Source organism: Eupeodes corollae, chromosome 1 (assembly GCF_945859685.1).
Source record: "Eupeodes corollae chromosome 1, idEupCoro1.1, whole genome shotgun sequence".
Taxonomy (NCBI): Eukaryota; Metazoa; Arthropoda; class Insecta; order Diptera; family Syrphidae; genus Eupeodes; species Eupeodes corollae.
In genome coordinates this window covers 259,520,291-259,547,474 of record NC_079147.1, presented here as the reverse complement: position 1 = coordinate 259,547,474, position 27,184 = coordinate 259,520,291, and the positions used below count along the sequence as shown (strand labels likewise).

Here is a 27,184-nt window from a genome sequence, read left to right as displayed (position 1 = left end):
AGCCTCTGCCATTTAACTTTTGTATTGCAATGTCAAAACCATACATTCTCTCTCCGACGAAGACGACGACGACACGGTGACAACAAGACAGTGACAAAGATTACTAGTTAAATGGACAATATCCTTTGCACGAGTAACAAGAAACAATATTTCCAACAATCATTTAGCAAAGTGGCCAAGGCATAAGTACAAGTAGTTATGATGTCTTTCATTGTACGTGAAAGTAGAGAAAGACAGCGCTAGGTAAATATTAAACCGCCTTCACCGTATCGTCGTTGATAGACCAGGTGTAGACACAACATGTCCTGTCCACTTATAAATTTGTCTATTCTATATTAACTTCTTACCCATCCTTGCTAAATATTCCCTAAGGATACCATCGTTGTCGTCGTAGTCGACATTGAAAGGTGTTATAAGTCAATACAAAAGCTACCACATTACACATAAGAGTATACGTAATGATTTCGCCCCCAATAAGTTGGTATCCTAGCACCTGGCCCTTCAGATATCGCCTGTTTCATAACTTCACTATAATGTAGGTATAATCCTTAAAACGGTTTGTTTGCTTTTGTTTGTGGTTTCTCGTTGCTCTGCAATCTACCACTCAAGGATCAAAGTAAATATACAGAGAACTAGACAACTGTACATGGATGGGGAATCGTATAGTTGTCGTGTCGTCATTGGTGCGGAGAGAAGAAGTGAGTCCTTTCAGAGACCATGCACACATTTTGAGATAATATACTTTGCTTCTGCTAACGAAAGACAAGTGTTGAAGACGTCCTTTTAGGATTTCGTATAATTCAGAGCGGCAGCAATGAGTGCGCTTATCCTCGTAACCGAATTTGCTCGCCTATTATTTAGGCATCAGAATGTAGGTATGATGGTCTTATACTTTCAACAGGCTGCAATTGAGCTACTTAACAATTTGATATTGTTACAGGTTGCCAAAAAGGATGTGAGTTCTTGTCTGGGTGGCTGTAATAATAACATAATTCCATCTAAACCTCTAACTACCTTTCCAATGACGACGAAGGAGGATAGCGCGATAGAGAGTATGAGTTTGAAGAATTTTACGGAACAAAGCATTGACGTAGATGACGGTTACAACGACCTACGACAAAACCCAGTCTATCTTGGTGCCTATGTTTGTAGAAATGTTCAAATTAAATTCTTATTATTTACAGCACAGTTGTAAGGAGAAGAAATTGAAATTTGTTCTGTATTAAAGGTTTTTTGGGGGAGACAAAAACTTTCAAAAATTATGAGTGGTGGGTTTTGATACTTTTTTTATAAGGGGGAAAATAAAAAGACACGATGACAATAGAAAATAACAAAATGGCTTCATAAAGCTAAAATTTCATGGGGCAACTAGCACAACCCAAAAAATGCGAACAAAGGACAATTTTCGTACGTATTTATGTAAGAGCAAACAAAAGCCTGTGCTAAAATACAAATAATAAAAGTTACAAGAAATGATTTTGTTTATCGTTATTGTTGTCAGTTCTTTTTTCCACTGTCTCCTTAACAATAAGAAACAAAATTTGGGGGAATAAAGAAGTTATGCAGGGAAAAAAACAAAGTTTGACAATAGCCCTTTACTTTAGCTTTTCAAATAAATCGAAAGAAAAGGAACATTAATTTATAAATATCTACCTACTTATTGAATTTATTTACTTTCAAAGACTAATAGTTTTAATAAATTTTTAAAAAATGGTATACTTAATAACTAATGAGCTTTTCCATGTAGTTAGGCACTAAGTTAGGAAATTTCAAGTTGTTTTCTGATGCAATTTGCTGCATTAGAAGAAAGTGATTGATGACTATGAATTGAACTCTAGTCAAGAAGAACGCCTTATTCACTTCGAAAAAGTCCGACAAAATCGAAATTTGTTTATTTATATGTCCTGCTTAGCTTTATGTATGTGTCCTGAAAACGTCCGAAAAATTAAAGGTGGTTTTTAATAAAAAATGTGTTTCCAAAAATAACCCAAAAATGTAAGTGCCTCATTAAACACAACATTTGTTCTCACAATTTGTTGGCTGTATGTGCTGCACCCCAGTATTTTTACCGATTTTGTCAAAATCTTTCAATCAGACCAAGAAAAATGTGTAATAATCATATTTGATGTGGGATTACCTGGGCTGCACAACTACCTTTCCGAAAAATTCTGTAGTTTCTAAGTAATTTGGAAAAACCTTAACTTCACCCCTTTTAACCACCATCAATTTCTTGCTTTACTTAAGTGTGTACAATGTACATGTGGAGCTCTCCACAAAGTTCCACACTAAGTAAGATTTTATTTTGAAGTAAGGCCATTATTTAATTTAATTTTCTTGGATTTTTTAGATGACTGCTTACGAATCTGAAAAGTATAAGAATAACCTGCGAAACTTTTAATATTTAAAATTCAATTTTTTTTTTAATTATGAAAAACTTTGAGCTTAAAAAAATAACAATTTTATGAATCTGAAGAACATTTAATTAGTCATTTCTTAAAGTATTAAAATAACTAAAAAATAATTATGGATAGAAGCAATTAGAATATATATATGAGTGACATTTCTGATTATTCCATATTTTTAATATAACTTTAAATATAATGGAGAACTTATTTATTGGGCGGGCAATTCTTAAATTCATCATTGGTCATTTTTTAAATCCGAATATTCTGGATGCTTTATGTTTTAGAGTAGCCAGAACCTCTTTACCCACGTTATAATGACATTGAAATGTTTGAGCACATTAAAAAAAAAACAAAATTATTATGATTGTCTTAGTTTCTGTGGAATAATTTGTATACAATATTATTTATTGTGTATTTTTGTATATAATTCAAAAGTCAACTAAGCCGACAGCTAAGCTAAAGTTTAAATCTTTAACGTTAGACGAAAAGCACTTTAGTCGATAACTGGTCACGTAAATATTAAAACAAATATGAACTATCTTGTCTTGTTGCCTAAGGACTAAATTTAAACAATATTTAGCAGTTGTTTTAGACTCAAGTTGTTAGTACGAGTATTATCAAAAGAATCAAGAAAGACAGTTACAATTAGTGAAAACCTACAATTCCTTTTTTGTAAGACTTTTTAACCTAACGCCAAAGAAATAAAAATCAACAACATAAGTCAATAATGAATAACTTAAACAAATCATGTAAATTTGTTTCTAAAAAGAAAAGTCGGAAAATATTCCATTCCAAAATCAGAATATTGTCGATTAATACAATTTTACAAATCGAAAAAGTCATTCCAAACGGTTCATCGAGGTGGCAGACCAAGAAAAACAACAAAACGATAGGATTCTGCAATAATAAATCAATCAAAAAAAGATTCTTTTATATCAACCAGACCTGAACGTAAGCGAGAGAGCAATTTGGAGACGAGCTGTTTAAGGTGGACAAAAATCTTTCAAAGCTGTAATCAATCAAAAATGTGCAAATTCAATTTCAAGGATTCTAATGGCTTCCGTTGTTTTCGCAGACCAGCCAAAGAAGCACTAAATCCACTTTACACCAAACCTACAGTGAAACACGAAGGAGGTAACGTGATGATCATGGTCTGGGACGGATTCATCAAATAGATGGTAGAATTTATCGTTTTATGTACCGTGACATTCTGCAAAATCTAATGCTGCCACACGCTGAGGATCAGTTGCCTCTGAAATGGGTAGTTCAGCAAAACAGCGACCCAAAGCACACGTCCAATACGGTAAATTGGCTTGGGAAAGTAATACAAACAGCATAATAAGATTTTTTAATGACTCCATGCCTGGAAGATGTACTGAAATGATTTAAAACAAGGAGTTTGCTACCAATACTTGCAATATTTTAGAAAGTCTAAAAAACTTAATGTATTTGTAAAGTTGGTTTTGTTTTCACTAGCCTAGTATTGAACTAACTGTGCAATATTTAATAAACTATTATAAAAACCATTTTATTTTCCATTAGAAACTGTAAATATTTATTTAAATTTTATAAACAAAAATATACAATAACTAGCTGACCCGCCAAACGTTGCTTTGTGATATAAAAAATATCTAGAGAATATTTTGCTAGGAATAAATAGCTAACTTATTGTAAGTGTGTAAGGCTTTGTTATATAATTGCTAGAGGTATAGAGCACTCTAAAAATATTAAAATAACAAATCACCAAACAATTTTTTTTATTTATTAAAATTAATTCTTTAAAATTATGTACATATCGCTTACTATGACAATACTACAAAAAATAAACAATATCAATATATTAATGCAACAGAGTGTACAATATTTTTTGTGATCTCATCTACAATAAATAAATTGGGTGGCACAACAGTTCGTTGAGAACTAGGGCCTAGTGACTGACAACTCTCTACCATTCCTATGTGCGAGTAATGTTGTCAAAAATTTAGGGGACCTACAGTTTATATGTCGAATCTGAACAGCTAATTTGAGAAAGCACTATGCTTTGCTTACTCACGAGCAAGCCACGAATAGTTGTCTGTGTGAAAAACATGAAGTGCTCAAAGCTATGCCGCAGACATACATCGTTTGGCCTTGAGCCTTATTAATAGTCATTGCAAATGTCAATCTAGTTGAAAATTTAAGGCGTTTGAATTGAATTGCCACATGGGGTATAATAGCCATTCGTGGTAATAATATATTTTCACCTCGGAATTTACCATTTAGAATTATGGCTTGAATAACTTTTTTTATTAATTTTTTAATTACTAATCGCGTGCGGTTGGTTTCAAATTACGAAGCAAAATTACCGGAGATTCAACCTTCAGTTGTAAATTCTGTGGAAGCATCACAAACTGTATCAATAGACACCAAGTCTCCTGAGAACAAATGTTGTACCTTGAGGTCAATGAGAGCGTCTTGTGCATCAATAAACGTGCAGAAATCGACCAGTAATTTTATGCATCCAGTTTCATCTGTAGTAACTTTTGCTTTTAACAGTTGTTTTGAGAATGTTTCAGCGGATGGATCTTGAAGCATTTGAACACGCATATTTACTTTCAGTTGTGCTTTTCAACATAACGCCACAGTGGCGATGATTTTAAGGACGCGTTGATCTCATCAGTGAACATTAAACGCGTAATAACGGGAAGTGTTTGTCTGAAATCACCTAAAAAGCGTGCTGCCAAATAGTATGTCGTTGTTTTTATTAATATCTTTCAATTTCCTGTTCAAAGCCTCAAACGAAGGTTTGTGTGCCATAGTGCATTCATGCGACATGATAATTTTACGCCGTTTCAGCACTGCGGGCATGGATGATTGTTTTTTTATATTGCACAACGCGTCTGGGTTATTTTAAAAATGTTGTGTCCGTTTAAATGCTGAATAAGATGTTCTGCCTCCATTAAATAAAGTTGGCTCAATGCAAGAAGATGAAACTGCCAATCCGATATCATTATTTGATCCCTGTCATCCCTGCCGAAACTGCACATTGATGTGGTTATAAATGGTTGTTTGTTCTTCATTCATTAGTGGTACATTGCGAGCAAAAATCGCTGCCATTTCTACAGTATTTATTGTAGTTCACTATTTCATTCAGTGTCTATTAAATTTTCGATTTGGAGAATGAATACCGAAATGACTGAGTTGATAGTTGGTAATGATAATGCAAAGATCCTCAATAGCAATCAAAGCTTCGTTGTACATAGCGTCACTGAATACTATCGTAAGATCGTTACAGCGTGTACGATGTTGATGAAATATATTATCACTTATCAGTCATTGAATCTTTGTGATTATCCCATAATGTCCCTGCTCGGTCGGGAAACATGTATTCGGCCCTGTAGCGAAATATTTAAGCATACAATTTTTAATAAATTTAAATTTGTAAATTTAATTTAAGGGAAAATATACAGGTTAAAAATTTTAAACAGACTATTTTCGTCTGTTCTTAAATTGTAATCATTTGGTAACTATACTTAAACAATTCCAACTATTAAAAAGATGCTTCTGAACACTTCTGAGCAGTTATTGACAGTTGGGTAAAAATCCTGTCTAACAAACCTATGTAAGTCTGAAAAACAAATCTAATAATTTAAAATGTCATTGTAACATTGTAACTTGTTTAAGAGAAACGAGAAAAAAGTAAAGATTCCTTTAAGATTATTGGTAGATAGTTGTTTGTTTGATAGTTGCCATCTCTTTTGCGAACTTGTGTCGAAATCCAAAAATTTTAATCTCAGAAATTGTATAGCTAATTAAATGCTGACATGGGTTTTTAGTAATAAAATCTTCTGCTAAAATAAGTTTAAATTTTAAGTTTGGTCAATATCCAAATCTTTAGCTTCTTTAAGTCGCAAAAATTTCATTTTTGTAGCTATTGAAGCTACTTAAAAGCTTATTTGTTTAATAATTTAATAATAAAAATTTAATTTTTAACGAAATATTGAATAATACAAAAAAATATACTTGAACTAAAAAATCCTTATTATCGGGGGATTCGTCTGTTTTCAGGTGAGTAAAAATCTCTGAAAATTTTTGCTTTTGGATTTTGGAAACTCACTTTTGAAATTTCTTCATTATAAGAAAATCTTGAATTTTTCCAAAACCGTTTGAAGTACAAAATTGTAGCTTATATAAAAAATTTTTAAAATCTACAATTATTTGCGAACAAAATATTTGAAAGTTTCTCTATCTTCGGCGGACTAGAAATACATTTTTGAAATATTATATAAGGGTAAAAAATATTCTGTAGTACCCGTGGCATGATGGTTGGACTGTCATGCAAGGGGTCTTGGGTTCAATCCATGCCTGTGCCACTTTAATTTAAAAAAAATTAATTTGCGCGGGTACTGCCTCTTGCGAGGAATTGACAAATTCTTCAAGAGTAAATCTTGTCATGAAAAAGTGCTTTCTTAAATTAGCCCTTCGGATTCAGCCTAAAATTGTAGGTCCCTTCCATTCTTCCATACAACAGTACTCGCACACAGAAATGGTTGAGAGTTGTAAGTCACTAGGCCCTGTTTCACAACGAACTGCTGCGCCACCCAATTTCTTTTATTTATTTAAAAAATATTCTATTTTAATTAATTTTGCTTGTTTAAAATTGTGTAAAATTGTCTATCCAATTATTATTAAGAATTTAATTAATATGGCTAACTATTATTTTTGCTAATTTATTTCTTCACTATTTTCATTTCTACAAAAGGAGCGGAGTGGAAGCTGCTAACGGAGGATGAAAAACGACCTTTCATAGATGAAGCCAAACGACTTCGGTAAGACCATATTAAATATATGTACATACACACAACTAAATAAATATTTTCTTGTCTTTACTTTATGTTAATATTATTTCTTATTAATAAACTAGAATAATTATAATAAAATAATTTTCAATTAACAGTGCTATGCATATGAAGGAGCATCCGGATTACAAATATCGTCCTAGACGAAAGCCGAAAGCTCTTCGACGTGACGGTTATCCATATCCAATGCCATATCCATCAGTGCCAGTGGAGGCATTACGGGCAGGTGGGTGTTATAGTATGTGATGTCAACAAAATTTTAATTCATACCACATACTCCTATGCAAGTTAACATATATTAGTTCTTAAGATATCCTTATTTTCCGCAACTATACGCAATTATGCAAATGGAAAAGGATTAAGAATTTCACATGAATAGTGAAAATTGTCAAGGGACAACTATACAACTATGTATATGCAGGACGATGTTGTATTGTATAGTTTTTGGTTTTTCGTGTTACTTGGTTTTTGTTTTTGTTTATTGTGTTGATTTTGCTTCCAGGAGAGAAGAAGAAATGGTATATGACAACTGGTAATTTTAGTCCTCGCTCCAAATGGGTTTTCTTCTCTGGTAATAATTATTTTAGACCTAAGCTTTAGAAGACGTGGTATATCCTCGCTGGCACTAGCTCTATAAGGAATATACACTTCATACAAGAGGTTTCCTTGAAGAATAGGAAGGGAGAAGTTAGACATTGGTTGGGTGCACTTGCTACCATTTACTCGTGTGTTCATATAATAATTTGTTTCCTTGGGTCCTTTGTATCGTGACATAAAACAATTCGTCTTTAGGAAACATACAATATGCTTCCGTTGTTAGAAGGTTCCGTTGAAGGCAATGTATAGTGCATGCGGTTGATGTAAGGTTGTTTAAATATTTTCCATTGACTGGGGAATTCAATGCAATATAGCATGCTGATGGAATTCATGAAGCGAAATGACAAATTTTGACTCGCTGTAGTTTAGTTTGGGACTATAATATTTCACGGTATTTGAATGTCATACTTGTGAACATACATATGTACATGCATAATATTTGAAACCATGAACTATGTAATTTGACTTATGAAGCCAAAAAGATGTTGTTGTTGTTGTTCAAAACATCCCAATTTATGGCAATGTTTCTAAGGGAACTAAATTTTAGCTAAAATGTTGAGATTATGATGAAGCTGTTAGCGTTGTCCTCCTCTACATTATTTCAATAAGATTTATCTTAGGAAGCCTTTAAAATATGGAAAACTTTATATATAGTCTTGGATAAGTTCTAAATTCTATATTAAAAATGTTAAATCGATTGTGGAACATTGGCTTAGACCAAAGTATCCAAAGAAAATATCTAAAGGTCACGATAATTTTTTTGCAAAACTTCGAACTTCTAAGCGAATTGTTAGTGAAAAATGTAGTAAATTTTAGCAATTTCAAAACGATACTGAAATGTGTATCATTTACTTTAGTAATGGCGTTTGTCAAATGTAAAAAGATAACAGCTTCAAAAGAAGCAGCTGTTCAAGTTATGGTAAAACCCTTTGAGATTTGTTTCATTATTTATTCCAAAATACTAATTATCTGTTGGTGCCCCTAAAATTTTCAAAATAATAGTTTTTGTTACAAAACAACTTGCGTTATTTTTAGAGCTTCGAACAAGAACTGAAAATTAATATTTTCTGTCAAAGATATTAACCAATATTCTAGTATTTTGGAAAGTAATTTAGTTTTTCTAACAAATTTCATGAAATTTGAACAAAGATTTTTTTTAAATATAAATTGAAGAGTAATTTGTCTAAATTTGTCCCTCTCATGACCATTACATTATGAGATTAAATAAGATCATTTAGGCTATTTACAGTGATCAATTGATCTTCTAAAAATCAAATTTCAAAATCAAAATTTGAGAAATTGTAACCTTTTTTTTGAAGTTATTTGGAACTTATATGTTCCTATGGTCGGTTAATTGAAACGCGCATTTTGTTTATATTTCGTTTTTATATATTTATTAGACATGAAAATTGTTTTTTTTATTTGTGATACTCCGAAAAACAATTTCTTGCATTGGTAAAGCAAAGGTGAACTTTACATACGACACAAGTATTGTTTGTACAATCTTCTATTTTGTTCTGCGCCCAGTATTATACGCACCGCTTCCTCACACTTGATTTATCCATCGGATGCGAGGTTAACTCTAGTTTTACAGATTTTCGTACCAAAGTTGTTTTTAAGTCGGAATACCTCGTTGTCTGTCTGACGGTATAATCACTTACCAAACTCCGAGGTACAACTTGTCTGAACTGCAGGCTGGTCGACAGACTTCCTTCTATTTTTTTTTCGTAGTGAATCTACTGTAGACCGTGTGTGCGTTATTTACCGAAATGTCAAAAAGTAATCGAAGGTAGTTTTTACATGTTTTTTAGTCTTCGATCAAGTTCGTAGCAAACCTTACGTTGATCCATGAGATTTACACCACTGCTGAGCCAGCTTTGCGGCGTTTAAATACATATTTTTCAACAGGTAACAAATAGCTGGTCAACTCCATTGTTATTCATACATTTCATATATGTGATTCCTCTTCATTTTTGTATCAACTTATGCAGTCTTTGGAAAATATTTTCGGTTTCTTCGAACTGTCCCGCTCGACTTCGTATTCCGGCCAATAAGCTGATATGAAGCAAGGGTGAATTGAAAAGTTGTCAATGTATGTATGTTTCGCATACCAGGCCTTCCAGCTTTTCTGTAAGCTAAAGTACAACTGATTCACCAAGGCCACCTGTATATAGATCAAACTCAAATAGGTAATCTATTTCTGAATCATATCTACACAATAACTTGAATCCTCATTTGACAAGCTTCTGTATGTATTGTTTCATAACATTATGTCCCTTGAATTTTATCATATGTTCGTCAATTGGCTGTTGTCGGGTGTTGCTGAGGGCCTTTTGAAATGACGTATTGAAGTGTTCTAACACTCGCAGAATTTTGTTCGCTGTCATAATTTAGGGTATTTGGGACTCTGTCTTCTTCATTGTTGCAAAAATGCAAGTTTCTCCGTATATCTTCAAATAGAACTCTTGGCGTTACATTGTCTATGAAAGGTACTCCCATGTCAGGTTCTGTAGACCAATAATCTCTCAATGATGGCAAGGTATGATACGAAATAACAAATTTCATGCCAAGTAATGCATTCATTTCATCACTTTCGATGGTGAATTCCCGTCCATATTGATGTGCGTAACGAACTGATTCTATCACTTAATGCTGAACTAATGCCTTGAAATCTGTTGTTGAACAGAAGATGTCAAAAGGTGTCGATTGATCGGACTCAAATTCTTGTAAGATTTGCACCTTTCTAAAATCAAAATCGACGTAATGAAAAACATTTAGGCTGTACGTCAAAATCGGTTGGAATTCATTCGCCCTTATTTCGAGAACTCCAAGGCCTCTAAGAAACACAATCTGCAAAAATATGAATAAAAGAATTAAAGTAAATGACAAAAATTATAATTACTATTGGTAAACTATTTCTCATAAATAGTATACGCCCACTGGGACAAAGGTGTCCCTTTTTACTTATCATCAATAATAAGTCTATGCAAGATGACAAGTGGTAAGATAATTGTGTATTATAGCAGTTTACTTACCAAACAATAATTAATTCACACTTTAAAATGATAAAAAACACTTTTTCACAAAAAAAAAACTTCTCTTAAATTGTAGACTAGACCGAACGGATCGAATTGACATTTTCCAATAACTTTGGTATAAATTTTAAGTTGCCAATAAAAAAAACATAGAAGGTAATCTCGGAGACTACTTTATAAAAAAAAAAGTCCAGTAAATTATTTATTTAATACATTTTTTTATTTTTTTAAAGGGTTAAAGATTTATGTCAGTTCTTAAAACGTTTTGCTAAATGTAAAATTTTTCTGATACTTAATTCTTAAAAAATATCGTGTTTTGTTTCCATTAAACTGATGTTTATAAGCTGAAAAAGATAGATAGACATAATTTTGAAACATAGAATTTTGACTTGCAACATTTTGACCATACAATATTTTGTACGTACAGAATGTCGTAATACAGTTTTGAGTACAGATCATGTTCCTATAAATATTTCGACCCCAACCCTTTCAAATCTTAACAAATGATAATTTGATTGAATCCAAACATTTAGTATTCAGTAAAAATATTTTGTGAATATAGGATTTCGAAATGTAAAATGTAGGATTCAGTTAAATAGTGCCTTAATTTAGGGGGGTAATGGTTTGAGAAACCAATCTGGAGTTCCACGAACTTAGGAACCAAAAAATAGCCCTTGCGATTATGGGTCTTTAGATGTACTGTTGTTTAACGATAAATTATGATCACTAAAATTTTAAGAGGCAAGATTTTTTTTAATAAAGCCGGGGTTAGAGAAAATAAATAGCTCAAAAAGATCCCTAATTTTAAGAATTTTGAAATTCCTGTTTATTCCTTTGATCATGGTGTTTCCAGCTTTTCGGACTTTATAAAGGGTGTGTTTACTACAAAATTATATGGGAACTTAAGTTCAAAAAAAGCTGCTCAATGTATTTTTTGCCATAACTTAAAAAAAACTTCCGTTGCGCCATATTAGGAACCTGTGTTGCAAATAAGTCCAATACGTTTTTTTTGTCAGACAATGTTGAATTTCTTCCTGAAAAAGTTAAATTTAAGTAATTATTTTTATAACAGAGATACATATACTGTATAATATATTTCAAGGAGAGTTTTAAAATGTCTTCTTGACAAAATGGAACTAAAAAACTTAAAACTAAAAATTAGTGTGGAACCAGAAATTATGCTGGAATTGCAGTTCCTATGGCGTTACCGCAGCCTTCACTGGCAACACTTTCCTCATGCCTTTTTTATCCGTGTTGTAGATGGATTCGGCTCTGTGCTTTATGCTTATTCTATTTAGCAGGACCTGCAGTTTTGTGAAGTGGTCAGCCACGATATGCTTATTTACTTTCTTGGCCCTAGTGGGATCATGAATTGAGCCTTTCTAATTGTCAACTCTGTGTTTTGCTTCATAAACAAGTTCATCCACGTTTTTTCTGCCAAATTTCCCGGCCTGCTGAAACAGTTGGCGATGTTCTTGGCCTCACAAAAAACTGCGACTTGATCCCTTACTACTTTTTGTGTAAACGGCATACCAATTTGAGCCAATCTCACAACTCTGTTGCACAAATCCTTTTCCTGTTCGGTAGTGAATGTGGGTGGCCGACTCAATTTTTATTATTGAACCGCTCTGTATGTGGTTCCTGAGAGTCGTTTTATTAACATTAAAGTAACAATTACCCTCTTACAGATTGTATTGCATTTTCCATTTCGGTTCCGCTCCAGCTTGCTCGTTCATTTCGCTGTGCCACTTTTGCTGAAAATAAGTGCAAATAAATGGAACGAAAATTTTCAATAAGGTCCACTCAAGACTTTCATGGGCCTTATTAGGAACACGGTAGATATTTGTTTGAAGTAACATGTCTCCTATTGACAGTGGAAATGATATCAAATTTTAAAGTGATATATGATAATGAGTAAAGCGTTCTCTTTTTACTTATAACTATGTGTAACAAAAAGAAGACGGCTATTGGAAAGAACTCCTAACATTTTAAAAATTGAGACAACTTGAATTTATTAAATAAACACATGTTAGTTCCAATTCATTTTACTGTATAATGGAATAGCGTCAACGACTATGAATAAAAATCAAATTCATAGGTTCGGTTTATTGTAAGTTCATTAGGACTACTAATTTCTTAAGGGAAATAAAAAAAAAAGTAAATTTTTGACTTTTTTCAATTCTCTATTCTTAGGAGTTTTTAGAACTTTTTTCATGAAAGTAATAGGTTTTATATATTTCACTTTCTGTCTTTGATATTAATGCATAAGGAGTTATTGTATAATTTACCCTCACCTTCAATGAAAATCCTTCAAAGTTTCGAAAAATACATTTTGGAGTAAATTTTTGGTTCTTTAACTTTGATTTTTACTATGTGTCCAAATTTTCAAACTTGCTGTTTTTAGGTTTTTTGAATAAATTTCAAAACCCTTAAATAACGACAGATTCTTTACAAAAGCAAAAAATTAATTTCAAACCGTTTTGTCAATTTCTGTTAACTGCTTTTGCATAATTGATTCAGCTTGTCCTTATTATATTTCTGTAACACACGTAAAATCTTATAACCTATGAAGACTTTACAAGAACTTTTTGAAATACTATAAATATTTAACTTGAATATTGCAGCTAAAGATAAGAAAACCACACGAATTATGTTGAAGAAAAAATTCTTCATGAGTGATTTTGGATTAAATTTGAATTAAAAACCATTGAAAAAGTGCAATTAATTGCCAGGAACAAAACTTTGTCCACCAGTAATATTTGTGAAATTCTTATTCAATGACAGAGGAACATTGATAAGCTTTATTGATCCATTTCTTTTCTGTAGGGTTGTTAACATCATCTTATAAAAGAAGTGAAAAATAGTTATATTCTATATTAAATTGTTATTTAACCGTCATTAAAATTCTCTTGTTGTTTACTTATTTTCAAAGGCATAACACCTGGATATTTTGCACCAGGACCAGCAGCATATCATTTAGGAAGTCATCTCTCACAATCAAATCCGCCAACATCACAGGTAAGCAAAGCGAAACAAACAAAAATTATATTTATATGAAATTCTTCTTAACTCTTTGTAAAGATAAACATAAAAGAGGAAACACCTCCAATAATATATACAAACTGGGATATTCCGCATCCCATTCAAGACTTAAAGCACTTCAATCAAAATCATAAACACGTTAAATAATTACAAAATTATTTTCTGTCAAAGTGTCGAAAAGAAACCTTACATATAATTTTATGGTTGCGAGAAATAAAATCATCCCTGACGCCTTTGATATATTAAATGTGATGAAAGGTACCTTAACCTCCACCTCTTAACCACTTTTATGAGTTTTGTTTTTCTTTTTTTATATTAAAACCCAACAGACATTTTATAAACAAACAAAAAGAAATTTCATTCAAATCTAGATGAATTATTAATTGCGATATAGGTACCAGTAACCTGCTAAAAAAAAACATACCTGTCTGTATAGACGTAGCCAAATGCGATAACCAAGCAAGACAGTAGCAATACCGCCCCCTCTCTCATCATTTTGTGTGCTCGTCAATTATTTTAAAACGTTTCAATCATCATTTCAACACCTTGTTTATTCAAGGTTTTGAATAATTTCGTTCTTCGTCCATCCGTTCGTCCGCATTCCGTCTCGTCTATAGAGATACCCTGTACCTTGCATAAGAGCAATATATTTTATAATTGCATTAAAAAATGGAAAAGGGTACCTATGCGGTTTCTAGAGCACCTGCAACACTCACTCGCAGAGTGTGTTTTCAAAAAAATTATATTTCATATTGTTATAAAAATATAGAGTTATAAATTGGATAAAAGGTTTGAAGAAAAGAGTTTCTTTATTTTTGTTACTTTTATTTCACATGTTTGTTTGTTCATTTAATTCAATAGAACGACCATCCGTCCCGTCCCGTGCGTCGTCGTCGCGTCGCGGTCGTTCGTCGACGTTATTATTTCTTTGATGGTTATCGATTGATTTGAGGGAAACGCCCCATTTTACCGTGTAATTTTCCAATTATGTACCTTTTTATTTGAATTTATAAGAAAGGATTGAGGTGGAAGACCATCATTGCAGGAAATACCAACTTTTTTATATATGTTTGGGAAAATAAGGTTATGGTTATAATTAAATACGATTGTGATCAAAGTTTTGGAAAAAAAAGAAAAGAAAGAAAAGCGCTCCAATTTCAATATAACAGAATGAATGATTGAAATTATTAATAAGAAATGTAATTATTGAAAGGGTTCTATTTGAACTCGAGAATCCTAAAAAATGTTTCTCGTTTTAGAATGTATCTTCCAATAGAAAATTGGAGCAAACCATTTTTACCAACAGCAAACGCACTTTAAAAATATTCTAATAATAACAATGGTTGCAGTACAGCTTCTAAGTTAGGAAATATGAAAAACTTGTTTAAATCTAAGGATTTTTGAACAAAAAATTACAAGCCTGAAAATTTCAAAAGGTATCTCGTTTTGTTAATTTTTCAATATAACAGAATGAATGATTGAAATTATTAATAAGAAATGTAATTATTGAAAGGGTTCTATTTGAACTCGAGAATCCTAAAAAATGTTTCTCGTTTTAGAATGTATCTTCCAATAGAAAATTGGAGCAAACCATTTTTACCAACAGCAAACGCACTTTAAAAATATTCTAATAATAACAATGGTTGCAGTACAGCTTCTAAGTTAGGAAATATGAAAAACTTGTTTAAATCTAAGGATTTTTGAACAAAAAATTACAAGCCTGAAAATTTCAAAAGGTATCTCGTTTTGTTAATTTTTATTAATGGGGTTTCAGGTAGGTATCTGCATAAATAAATGATAACATAATAACTTACCTCTTTTTTTATCAGCTTTTACTCATTTTTTATCCAAAATTAATGATATGTTACTTAAAGTCGTTAAAAGCACTAAGAAAACGGTACCGAATCCAAATTGGATCCAAATTTTGTTCATATATTTAATACGGATAGGACTGTCATGCAAGAGGTGTAGGTTTAATTATTTCATGTGCCACCTAATAAGTTGTTTGCAATTGGCAAATCCTAAACAAAGAAATTCTTGGCATGAAAAGAGCTTCTCTTATTATAGTCATATAAATTAGACATAAAATCATCAGGTCTTGTACATTACTCGCATTACTATTACTTAGGAATGGATGAAATAGATTAAATCTCTATCCCCTCGTTTTCCACAAGCTGTCAAGTGCCACCAAATTTCTAAACTTTTCTTATTAGCACAGAACATTTTCCAACACATGTTATATTTTTTACTTGCGACATATAGGAACTATATGGCAAGTTTTGCATTCGTGCAAAATTTCGAACTCGAGATTTTAATCAAACATGATATTACGATGGTAGAGAAGTCGAAAAAAGTGGGTCCCGCGATTCCGTCCGGTCGGTTTTGTCTGTCTGTCCACGCTCCTACAGCCTAAACCATTGGGTCGATTGAGTTCAAACTTAGAAGTTAAGGTTTTGAGTAGATTCGCGTTAGGCGTTTTTTTCATTTTTTTTTTAAGATCGAAACTAACAGTGGCTCCCATACATTTTTTTTGGTCAAAAACCGAAAATTCGAATTTTCTCAAAAACAAACCGATAGATTTTTTTTAAATTTTCTCTAAAATTTTATTTTTTAACTTGGCTTCTTTCTATAAGAAAACCATATTTTTGTATTGCTCAGGAAAGGTACCGCTCATAGAACCGTTATTTTGTTTTTTTAATTTTCTCAGCAATTTATAAACCGATTTCAATAATTTTTTTTCTGAATAAGCTCTTATATTGCTTTAACAATATTTGATTATCAAAAGTGCAATTTTTAATTGTTTGGATTTTTAAAAAAATATTGAATTTTATTTTTTCAAAATTCGATATCTCAAAAACGTTTCAACATTTTTTTTACGAAATTCAAACGTATAGCGTATATTTGCAATCTCTAAACAACTGCTTACCAAAAATATTTTTAGAACAAAATTGAAAAATTTTATATATAAAAAATTAATTTAAAAAAAAAACCGCTCTAACGATTTTCATAAAAAAAATTTGAAAAATCAAATGTTTTTTTATTTATAAAATGGCATTTAAATTTTTAAAGACAAACTTATTTTTCGGGCGAAATTTTGAATCTTAAAATAGTTTTTTTTTTATATTTTAACTGTGCATGAGCCCGAAAGAGCGCATTATTTTGACAAAATTATCTCTTATCTAAATTAGTGCATTTGGTACATATTTATGTATTTTTATAACTAAAATTATTGTAAATACCAACGATGGCCGCCCATGTAGCGCAACTGTATCGGATTAACGAATATGATATATTTAATCAACAGTCTATTTTAAAGTGTCTATCAAGAAGTATTATCTTGGTAACTTTGTATGTATATGTGATTTTAAAATATTATTCTTTACGAAGAAGGTTGTTTCACACATGATTTACTTTCCTTCGCCTATATAAACTTAGTACAAGTTAAAGAAACGGGCCAGAAAGAGTACATATATGTATTTACTATTAGAATCACTTTTTCAACGTATACACATTATGCCTACATATTTATAAAAGTATTACGTACGACTCCTACAACTACTGCTTACGTGTCACTTCATAACTAAAATCCCAAACGCACAAAAGCCTGACTGTAAACAAAACATCAATAGCAATTTCTTGTACCTGTTCGTATGCTTGTTATTTTTTTAAACTTTAACAAAATAAATAAACTGAACGTAAAAACTTCATGTTAGCGCTGAAAACTTATAGTAAAGAAGGAATGTAGTATGTACCTTTTAGCTACCAATAACATTCCTTCATTATCATCATAAACATGGTTTTATCTATCTATCTGCATAAAGCTAAGCTCGCCAATGAACTATTCTTTATTCGTTTTAGACATCTACCTACCTGTTACCTAACTACACAACCAATAGGCGATCGCCTTACAATTTAAACATTCATGGTCTGCCTCTTTCTTATCTTATTTATTTTCCATCCTGGTTCTTCTAATATAAAATTACAATAAAGCTATCTAAAGGAAAAAAGCTTTTAAGGAACAAGTTGAATCTATATCGAACGCATCGTAGCTTTATACATAATAGAAACCATTTTTCATGTACAAAGATCGTACACAAGTAAAAGCAGACTTATGAATGTAAATAAAAACAAATATCGGTAAAAGATCCTAAACAGCTGACGTAAGAATGCAAAAGTTTGTTTCATCCCCTTATAAGATACAATATTAAGCCATTTTGTTTTTTATATAAAGTGCATTGATATAAATAAAACAAAAACAAATTCATCAACCTTCATATGGAAGCTCTTTATGTGAAAATATATACAAGGATAGACTCAAGTAGAATGAAGAAAATTGGTAGACTTTTCGGGTCGAAAATTAAATATCTCCCTTATTCTGCTGGCTGCTTATGGGAATGGAAATAATATTTTTCTCGCGCTCCCGCTGAATTTCTCCACTTTCAATACTAACGCCACGCCAACGACTCTGCATCTAATCGCCCTAAAAGTTTCTGCTCATGAAAGTACTATGGTTTTCATTATGTACAATTGTAAATAATGGCATTTATATCTTTGAAGACAAACTTAATTTACAGGTATATTTTTAAATCTTATATAAGTACTTTTTTAAACATACTCTTAGCATACAGGAGCAAGTTCGTGCGACCCAGTCGTGCATTTTATTTCTTATAACAAGAAAAATCTTTACACAAACCCAAAGTCTTATGACTAGAAACCGTGGAGCTAATACTAGTTTTATTTTAAATATCTATAATTTACTTAATATTATAAAGCTGAAGAGTTTTGTTGTTTGTTTGTTTGTTTGTTTTAACGCGCTAATCTTAGGAACTATTGATATAGATGGCCCATTTATTGAAAATTCTATAGGTAGGCTATATAATATCTTAAAACAATTATTAAATATGATCGGAACACCAAATAATAATGTTTCAAAAACGGGGATTTTTATCCTTTTTGGGAATTTCCACTGTGTGCGGTAAATGTTTTGCTAAATTAATGCATAACAGAATTGTTCCCCTTTAATATTTCTAAAAAAAAGGCCGCAACAGCATACCTACATAAGTCTATCTAAGACGCGTGGTGGGCTCCCTCAAATGTTTTTTCTCCAAAATGTTGTTTATACGAAATCATCATGAAGTTACATGATCGAACGGAACCTTCAAATAATAAAACTTTATAATCAAAATGAGTGTTCGTTAACGCAAACGTTGCGCTCATTGCGCCCATTTTACGGTCGACGTGATGGCCTTCAGAGTCGACTATTCAACGTTTTGTTTCCAAATTTGAGACGACCGGTTCAGTTCAGCAAACAATCAGCCAACACGCGTATACGTTCAAGGAACGCTCGGCCTTTCGCAGACTTCAACTTGTCGAATTTTGTGTTGGGACTTGGGCCTACACAATTTGGATCTCAGGCTAGGGTGCGCTGAGATCGCCATTTCTACCTACCTACCTACCTGGGCCTACACATACAAGGTTCAACAGACCCAGGAGTTCAAAGTTCATGAAGAGGACTCCAATTTATCCGAAAATCATCTTTATTAACGAAGAGCACTTTTGGACGTCACGACATCTACATCTACACGTCACGACATCTACAGTTCTACACGCAACATCTACCCACCCTTATTAAAAACCCCTATACTTGATTTATAATGTGTTCTCGACTTTTTCAATGAAAATCGAATGATCTGTATAAAACTACATATCACCCTGTCCTTAATTTTTTCGCTCCACTGAAATTTAAAAGAAGTTGTTAGGAAGGAAGTTTAAGACGAGAAAATACAGCTCTCAAATAAAGTTCAATTTTATCAGAATAGAACACAATGATTTTCTAATTCTCCTGGAACATTCTTTTATTTTCGACAAATTTGTGCTTTCGATCAAAAAAAAAAATAGATTTAATTTATATTTTCGAAAGAACGAACTTGCTCCGGTATTAAAAGAAACAGGTTAAAAAACATCTAACGCGAATTGGCTTAAAACCTTAATTTTCAATCTAATTTCATGGTTTTGAGTTGTAGAGGCAGGGGCAGACAGACTGAAAGTCAGACGGAGGGAATTGGGGGACCCACCTTTTTCAACTTGCCATTTAGTGTCAATATGCCGCAAGTAATAACTACATAGAAAAGTTATTTATAAATTGTCTGGCATTTATATGCGTCAAGGGACATTTGACAATAGCTGTCATGAGTGTTTTCTCTTTTTAAGTTAAGGATTTTGTTTTAAATAGAGTAGAGAATGTTCTGGACATGAACACTAAGTTATTACAAATTTTACGTTTCAAATCGTTTCAGCAATAATTTCGTTTACTAAATTACGTTGAAAAATTTTGCCTCATAAGTGAAAAATCTGTCAAAGTTACTAATCAAACAATCGTAATCAATCAAAAAAAATTGAAAGACGATTTGATATATCATTGGCTTGTTGTTCTTTTCTCTTCCTCTTACAAAATCGGGTTTCTTAATTTACTGTGATGGGTCTTCTACCACATAAGTGGTATTTGTACCACTTTTTTGTTTCTGAAATTCTACCACCTCCAACTCAAAATATACAACATTTTACCATTCGCTGGTTATATTCTATTATATCATTCTATTGCTGTTTTGACATATTGAAAAATCGTTGAGAAACGTATATTTTTACTTCTGTCATAGATCAGAAAAATAAAAGGATTTCATAAACTTTCAGAAGGCGCTTGGTGTCGATGAACATCAAATTTTAAAAGTTTGTCAAACTCGGTGGCTTTCTTTAGAAATGGTTTATAGAGCAGTGGAATTCCTTATTTGATTTTTTCATTTTAAGTCCCTCCTAATCCTAAGACTATCAGTATTTTGGAATTTTCTAAAAAATACAAAACAATTATTTGTTTGAATTTTATTGCCTTAAATTTTAAAATAATTAACGACTTGAAAAGAATACATATTTCAATCTGAGACAACACAAATCCACCTCTTAGTCGAAAGTATGAAATCTTTTAAGTTGAACTTAATGAAAAATTCCATAAAACGGGAAAATATCCTGAAAACTATTTGCATACTCTCAAATGTATTTTGGGTTACATTTTGAACAATATATACTAGAAAATGAAATTAATAAAAAAAAAATCATGGAATTAGGAAAAGATATGTGCAGCTAATATGTTGAGTTATGGGTACGAATTCAACAACGATTTACGACGATTTTGTAATGATAAAGTAAATGTATTAAAATATTTAGGTCCGAAAAAAGTAATTGCTAGAACAATGCCAACAATCATATTTTCCAGTAGACGCTGCAAGCATAGAACTGCTCATTGTTGAGTGGAGAAAACTCATAGGCGAGGTTAAAATAATAGAAAGTTTCGAGAATGATGACATTGTACAACAGCGTATTTTTCTAAAAAAAATTGAAAGACGCTATGGGAGTTCTAATTTTCGAAAACCTGTTATTGTACATGTTACAACTTTGTTGTTTACCACAGAAGCGCAGAAGCTAAACGTCAATTTTCCCAACTCAATACTATCAAAAAAGTTAAAAAAAAAAAAATTGAACACAACTGTACTCAACATTTTAGCTACAAGAGAAATTTTTAACATTTTGATCCCCCAGAGGTGTTGGTTAAATATGCTTCGAAATATCGATTCAAAGATGGTTCTTATATAAAGTAATTATTTTATCGGTTGTTAGCAAGATATGTGAATATACAAAACTATTTTGAATGGCCTGATTTTTTTTTAAAACTTTTTTTTGCCTATTTACCACCACTTTGATTTTTCCAAGTCCCATCACTGTTAAGTTATGAATGTCTTCAATTAAATGCGCGATATGGATGTACATATGTACATCCGAAGCTGTTAAAGTTCTTATGATTTTAGAGAACTGATAGATCTTGTGAAAACCCTTAAGGAAATAATAACAGAGTTACGAAAGACAAAAATATGAAAAACTAAAGTTGTGAAAGTCCAAATTTGTGAGCTACGAAAACCAAATGAGATGGTTTTACTTTCTCGCTACGTTTGGTTTTTATATGATGTATATTTTGTTCGTATTTCTGGTTTTCGTAACGTCAATTTTTCATACATATGGTTCGTATTTCGTTTTTCGGTAATCTGTGGTTTTCCTGTCGTTTAGCTCAGATGAAATAACGTAGTTATCAAAAATATTATTTGTGAGTTCAGATTTATTATATTTTAAAAGTAGAATAAACTGCGGATCTTTAAAAACGCCAATTTTGATATTTTTAACTATTCCAAAGTAAAACTAAAGTTGCATTTATTAATTGAAGATCTATAGAAAATCAATCCAAAATTGAACTCTGTTTCCAGTGAACAAAATATAATTTTTAGAGCGCTTTCTAAACACAACTTTGTTTTAATATTTTTGTATTGAAAACTGTATTTAAATGGTAAGTATACCTACCTACCTATAGGAAACAAAATTAAATTTCAATTTATAATTCTTTAAACTAATTTCCAATCAAATTTTATGTTTGAAAAAATAATTACAAAACTTAGATATGTTAGACATAATAATTTCACTAAGGCCTAATTTTCATAATCACGTATTTTAAATGGCATAACCACGTCTAGTTCATTCTTTTCAATCTTTCTCTCTCCATCTCCCAATTAAATTGATTCTTTGTGTTTGATTTCGATTTAATTACACACCTTCAGTACGATTTGAACAATAGAAGTATACACTTCACTATATCATTCCTATACCTGGCCTGTATATGAAATGAAAGGTGGAGGCAAATATAGAAAGCGAACAAGAAAGCATCCAGAAGCACACTCCTCTCTGGTCTGACGGACTATCCAATCCATTATTATTATTCAACCCACTATACAATGCACATACCACTTATGTACATAAGTAACGATAACGATGACGACGACGGTGAACGCCTCGCAGTCGCAACTCTTGCTTTGTTAAAAGTGCCTGTTAAACACTCTTGAGTCTTAAGGTTGCAGATTCATCCCTTAATTATAGGTTTTCCTATGTGAAATGGAAGTGGATCAAGTTTTCAACACCTCATATTCCATTCCAATTTCAGCTCAACCTCTATTCATCAGCTAAGCTAAAGGCTTTTGATTTAGAAGCTGTTGTGCGAAGGCGGACAAATGCCTGTCAGCAGGTAGTTTGTCTTGAAAAGTATGTAATGAATGGGTTTTCATTTTTTGTTTGTCTTATTCAAGACTGAGGCCGACTATGGCAGCTCAAAAGGGCATCAGTTATGCCCGGTGGAATTAACAATTCAAAAGTTGAATATTGACCAAAGGAAGATTAATTAGAAGAGGGAACTGTATGTGTGAAAGAATTTTAAAAAACTCAAGACTTAAAGGGACTCAAATAGCTTTGTTCAAAGGCACTCAACCTTCTCTTACGGACGAAGTTTATAACGTTAAATACTTTTGAACCCCGAATACCATCTTGAGATCTCAGATTTGATTGACTTAAAAACTAAATTCTGTATTTTTCTAAATATTTAACACATTTATCCTTTTTTATTTTCAGTCATCGATAAGCAGCCAAATGGATGTCCCGAAATTCGCTTTGGATCGCAGTTCGTACCTTAGTTCGGCGGCAGCTGCAGGCAGCTTATATGATTCATCAAAAGCAGCTCAAGCCAGTGCCGCTTACAGTGCGTATCTAGACCCGACCGTCCTCACAAAAGCTTACTTCGACTCGAAGATGTACCAGGATCGTGCAGCGAATTATGCCTTCGATATATCCAAAATCTATGGAGCTCAGCAGCAACAGCATGCCGCTGTTGCCCATCAACAACAACAACACCAACATCTCTTGAACGGCCTGAGTATTGGCAGTGGAAGTGGCAATAACAACAACAACAACATCAATCCGAACAATAATAGTCTGGATGGACGGGAGTCAACTCCGCATCTGGACAGTACTGGGGATAAGTCTCAGTTGAATTCACCTAATGACAGTCAGATTGACTATTCGGGTTATTCGCAGTACGCCCAGGCGGCTGCTGGAGTTGTTGGATCAGCTGGCGGGGCTGGTGGCGGTGGAGGGGGTGATTTTAGAAGACCCCTAACCGTTATCTTTTGACCAGAAAAATTTGAAAATGATTAAAAAAGTATATAAAATAAAAGAACTAGAATAAGTTTAAAGAAAAGATATTAAAAATGCCATGGCATAGTGAATATTATTATAGTATTATGAAAATAAGTATTAAAATTGTAAAGTGTTAAACAAAATTTAAATTTACTTCCTAGGTACGTAAGTACGTGCGTCGTAATTGTCGAAAACGAACAAAGAAAATTGTAACTTAGTTATAATTCATGTCTTTTTTTGTTATGATTGTTTTGAAATGCATCTGATTGTGAGCTTACTAAACTTGTTAATTTTGAAAAATAAGTGATAGCTTTAAAATACATTCAAGGTGCGAAAATCAAGTTTTTTGTCAAATATTACAAATTATTCGATAAACTTAAAAAAATATTCCCAAAAATATGCTATATGATTTGAATTTAAAAGTGTTTACAGCCATAAAATTATATTTGACAGCTTACAGCTTAGCACTAATAAAAATGGAGTGAAAATAGTAATATTCTTTGGTGGCACCTCATACCCGGTTACATATGAGGCTAATTCTTCGATATTCAGAACCGATAGCAAATAATAATATGAGAACTTTTTTATATTTCTTAATATACAAAAATGTATGGATCTTACAAATTTACAACAATGGAAACCCAAATGCTTTTGTAACTGATTTCTTTGGACACATTTCAAAGATAAGACGTGTTCCAACTCTACACAATTCCATTTTTCCTCGATTCCAGAGATTTGATTCGAGAAGTTATCGAAGACATACAACAGTTAGAAATATGCGAATTTTAATAAAATGTGACGGCCATTTAGTTGGTATCGTTTTCTGTTGTTGATTCCATACTTTCCTTTTAAAAATTGTTTTTCAAAATACATTCCGTGTATCCAAAAAATGAGCACTGAACCTTGAAATATGACAGTAGAGTTTCTGATTGTTAACTGACTTTTAGTTTTAGTAAAATGTATAGGGTAAATTCAGAATTCCGTTTTTTCGTGGAGCATGGAACACGACGATAATTATTTTTTGTTTTGTCATTATATAGTGTAATTTTTCGGTACATGCTTATGAGTGCAGTAGAACTGTCAAATTCCAACCGAAAGCTTTTTTTAATAATTATATTAGTATTGGTGCAAAGAGCGGTAAATCTGCCAGAAAATCTATATCTGCAGCTTTGATTTTAAATCAATTTTTCCTACCATTTGACAGATCTATATCAAGAAATAAATCGATTTATTATAATCATGAAAAACTTAATAAGTTACGTTTCAATTTACGGATGTATAAAATATTTGTGTTTTTTATTTGTTTGACATTTTTATGTTACTTGAGTTTGACGTCTGACTAGATCTAAAAATGCGGTACTGAACAATTTTTAAATACATCAGCAGATATCTGAATGGATGTGAAGAACTCAACAAAAGTGTTAAAGCTTTGAAATTTTCTCAAAAAATACATCAGACATGAATATTGGAAACCAGCGTATTTATCATTCCGATAACATAAAGTAGTTGAAAGTGAGGCAAGTTTCTTTTGGAAAGTTGTCAGGAAATTTAATCAACAAAAATCTCCCGTACAATAGGCAGGTTCAGACAACACAAGATACTTCACTTGCAGTCAACTTGATTCTTTAAAAGTGAATTTTGACCAAGGCAACTAGTTAGTTTTTAAAATGTCATGAGTTTCGAGTTTAGAACTTTAACTCACAAGACTCTACTTTAAGTTCATAGTACAAAAACTAACAAAAACCTTATTGTCTAAAAAACATCCATGAGGCAAGCTAGAAAGTCCCCCACGATTTGTTTTTTGCATTGTAAAGAAATATTAGTTATTTCTTTTCCAAATTGACAAAGAATCCTTTTACAGAAAGCATTAAATAAAGTTGTGCAGAAAATAAATAAATCATAAAGTAATAAAGTTCAGCTTTCAGTTGAATACAAAAAAAACAATATCAACTGTCATTTTGATAGAAGTAGAGTTGACTTGATTGTTAGGGAGATATTTCTTGACTAACTTTCCAGTCAACTTTATATTAAAGTTGCCTTAATTGGAAGGCGAATTTTTGGCAGCTGGCCAATCAGATACTGGAAACTTGCTTTACTTTCAAGTCCCTTATGTAGCTTGAACCTGCCTAATAAAAACAAGACTACTTATGTCAATATATAAGCTGATCATGTTCTTTCATTTAACTGAAAGCTAAACTTTATAACTTTTTGAATTATTTAAACTTTAGTGTAAAAGGGTTCGTTGTCATATTAGAAAAAGAATTAGCACTTTTCTTTACAATACAAAACACAACTATGATGGACTTATAATTCCGTACGGAGTTTTTTTTTCTAGATAATAATGTCGTTGGTATTTTTTTCAAGTAAAAGACAAGACATACAAGTAAAGTTCCAAGTCAGAATTTATTAATGACATCTGGAAAATTAACTGGCTGCTTTGGTCTTATTTTGAGTTCAAAGAATGCAATTGACTGCAAAAGAAGTGCCTAATGCTGTCTAAACTAGTCCATTATAACCACTTTCACAATATCTCTGAATTGCTCAATTACTACCTTCACGGCAGCTTGGATTTGCAATTTTAATAATCATACAATGGGAGCTGTCAAATATTTGTATTAAGGTTGTCAACGTTGCATGCATGCTGACAAATTATTGTTTAACTTACGCATTTTAATTTTTATTTTTAAAATTTAAAGCTTTCAAAATAGCAAGAATTCACACTTGTAATATACCCTCTCTATTTTTGTAATTGAGCTTTAAAACCTACCACAAACTGCATAAACGATATAACAATCAATTTATCTGCTATCGAAAGTCTCAAATAAATGTCAAGAAACATGTTTGTTTAACGAATTTAATCACTGCCTTATCGACATCTATGCTGTTTGCTGATTGAGAACATCAAACTTCTTATGAAGTTATCCATTTATAAATTTGATTTTCAAGAAAAATAAATTGATTTCTTATATGACCAAAAGAACTCGATTAAAATTAAATTGATACATTTGTCTTGTCTTAATAGACAGGTTCAGCGGACAATAGGGACTTCAAGTTTCTAGTATCTGATTGACCAGTTGCCAAAAAAATGCATTTCAATTAAGACAACTTTATTGGAAACTTAGTCAAGAAAAATCTCCCTAAGTAGCAAGCCAATTCCATTTATGTCAAAATGACAGCTAATCATAACTGTCTGCGTTCAATCTCAGAC

General features: G+C 31.9%; 1 protein-coding gene across 2 annotated transcripts in view; it reads left to right on the top strand.

Annotated features, from left to right (window-relative positions):
* LOC129942567 (SOX domain-containing protein dichaete) overlaps nt 1-24,209 on the top strand; it is a 103,536-nt gene extending 79,327 nt beyond the window's left edge. For both annotated transcript variants that reach the window (XM_056051566.1, XM_056051565.1), the window contains exons 4-7: nt 7,147-7,213; nt 7,342-7,469; nt 13,808-13,893; nt 23,413-24,209. In XM_056051566.1, coding sequence (XP_055907541.1) covers nt 7,147-7,213; nt 7,342-7,469; nt 13,808-13,893; nt 23,413-23,970 — 839 coding nt within the window. In that variant the 3' untranslated portion in view covers nt 23,971-24,209. The remainder of the gene's footprint in view (nt 1-7,146; nt 7,214-7,341; nt 7,470-13,807; nt 13,894-23,412) is intronic.
* Nucleotides 24,210-27,184: the final 2,975 nt, after the last annotated feature.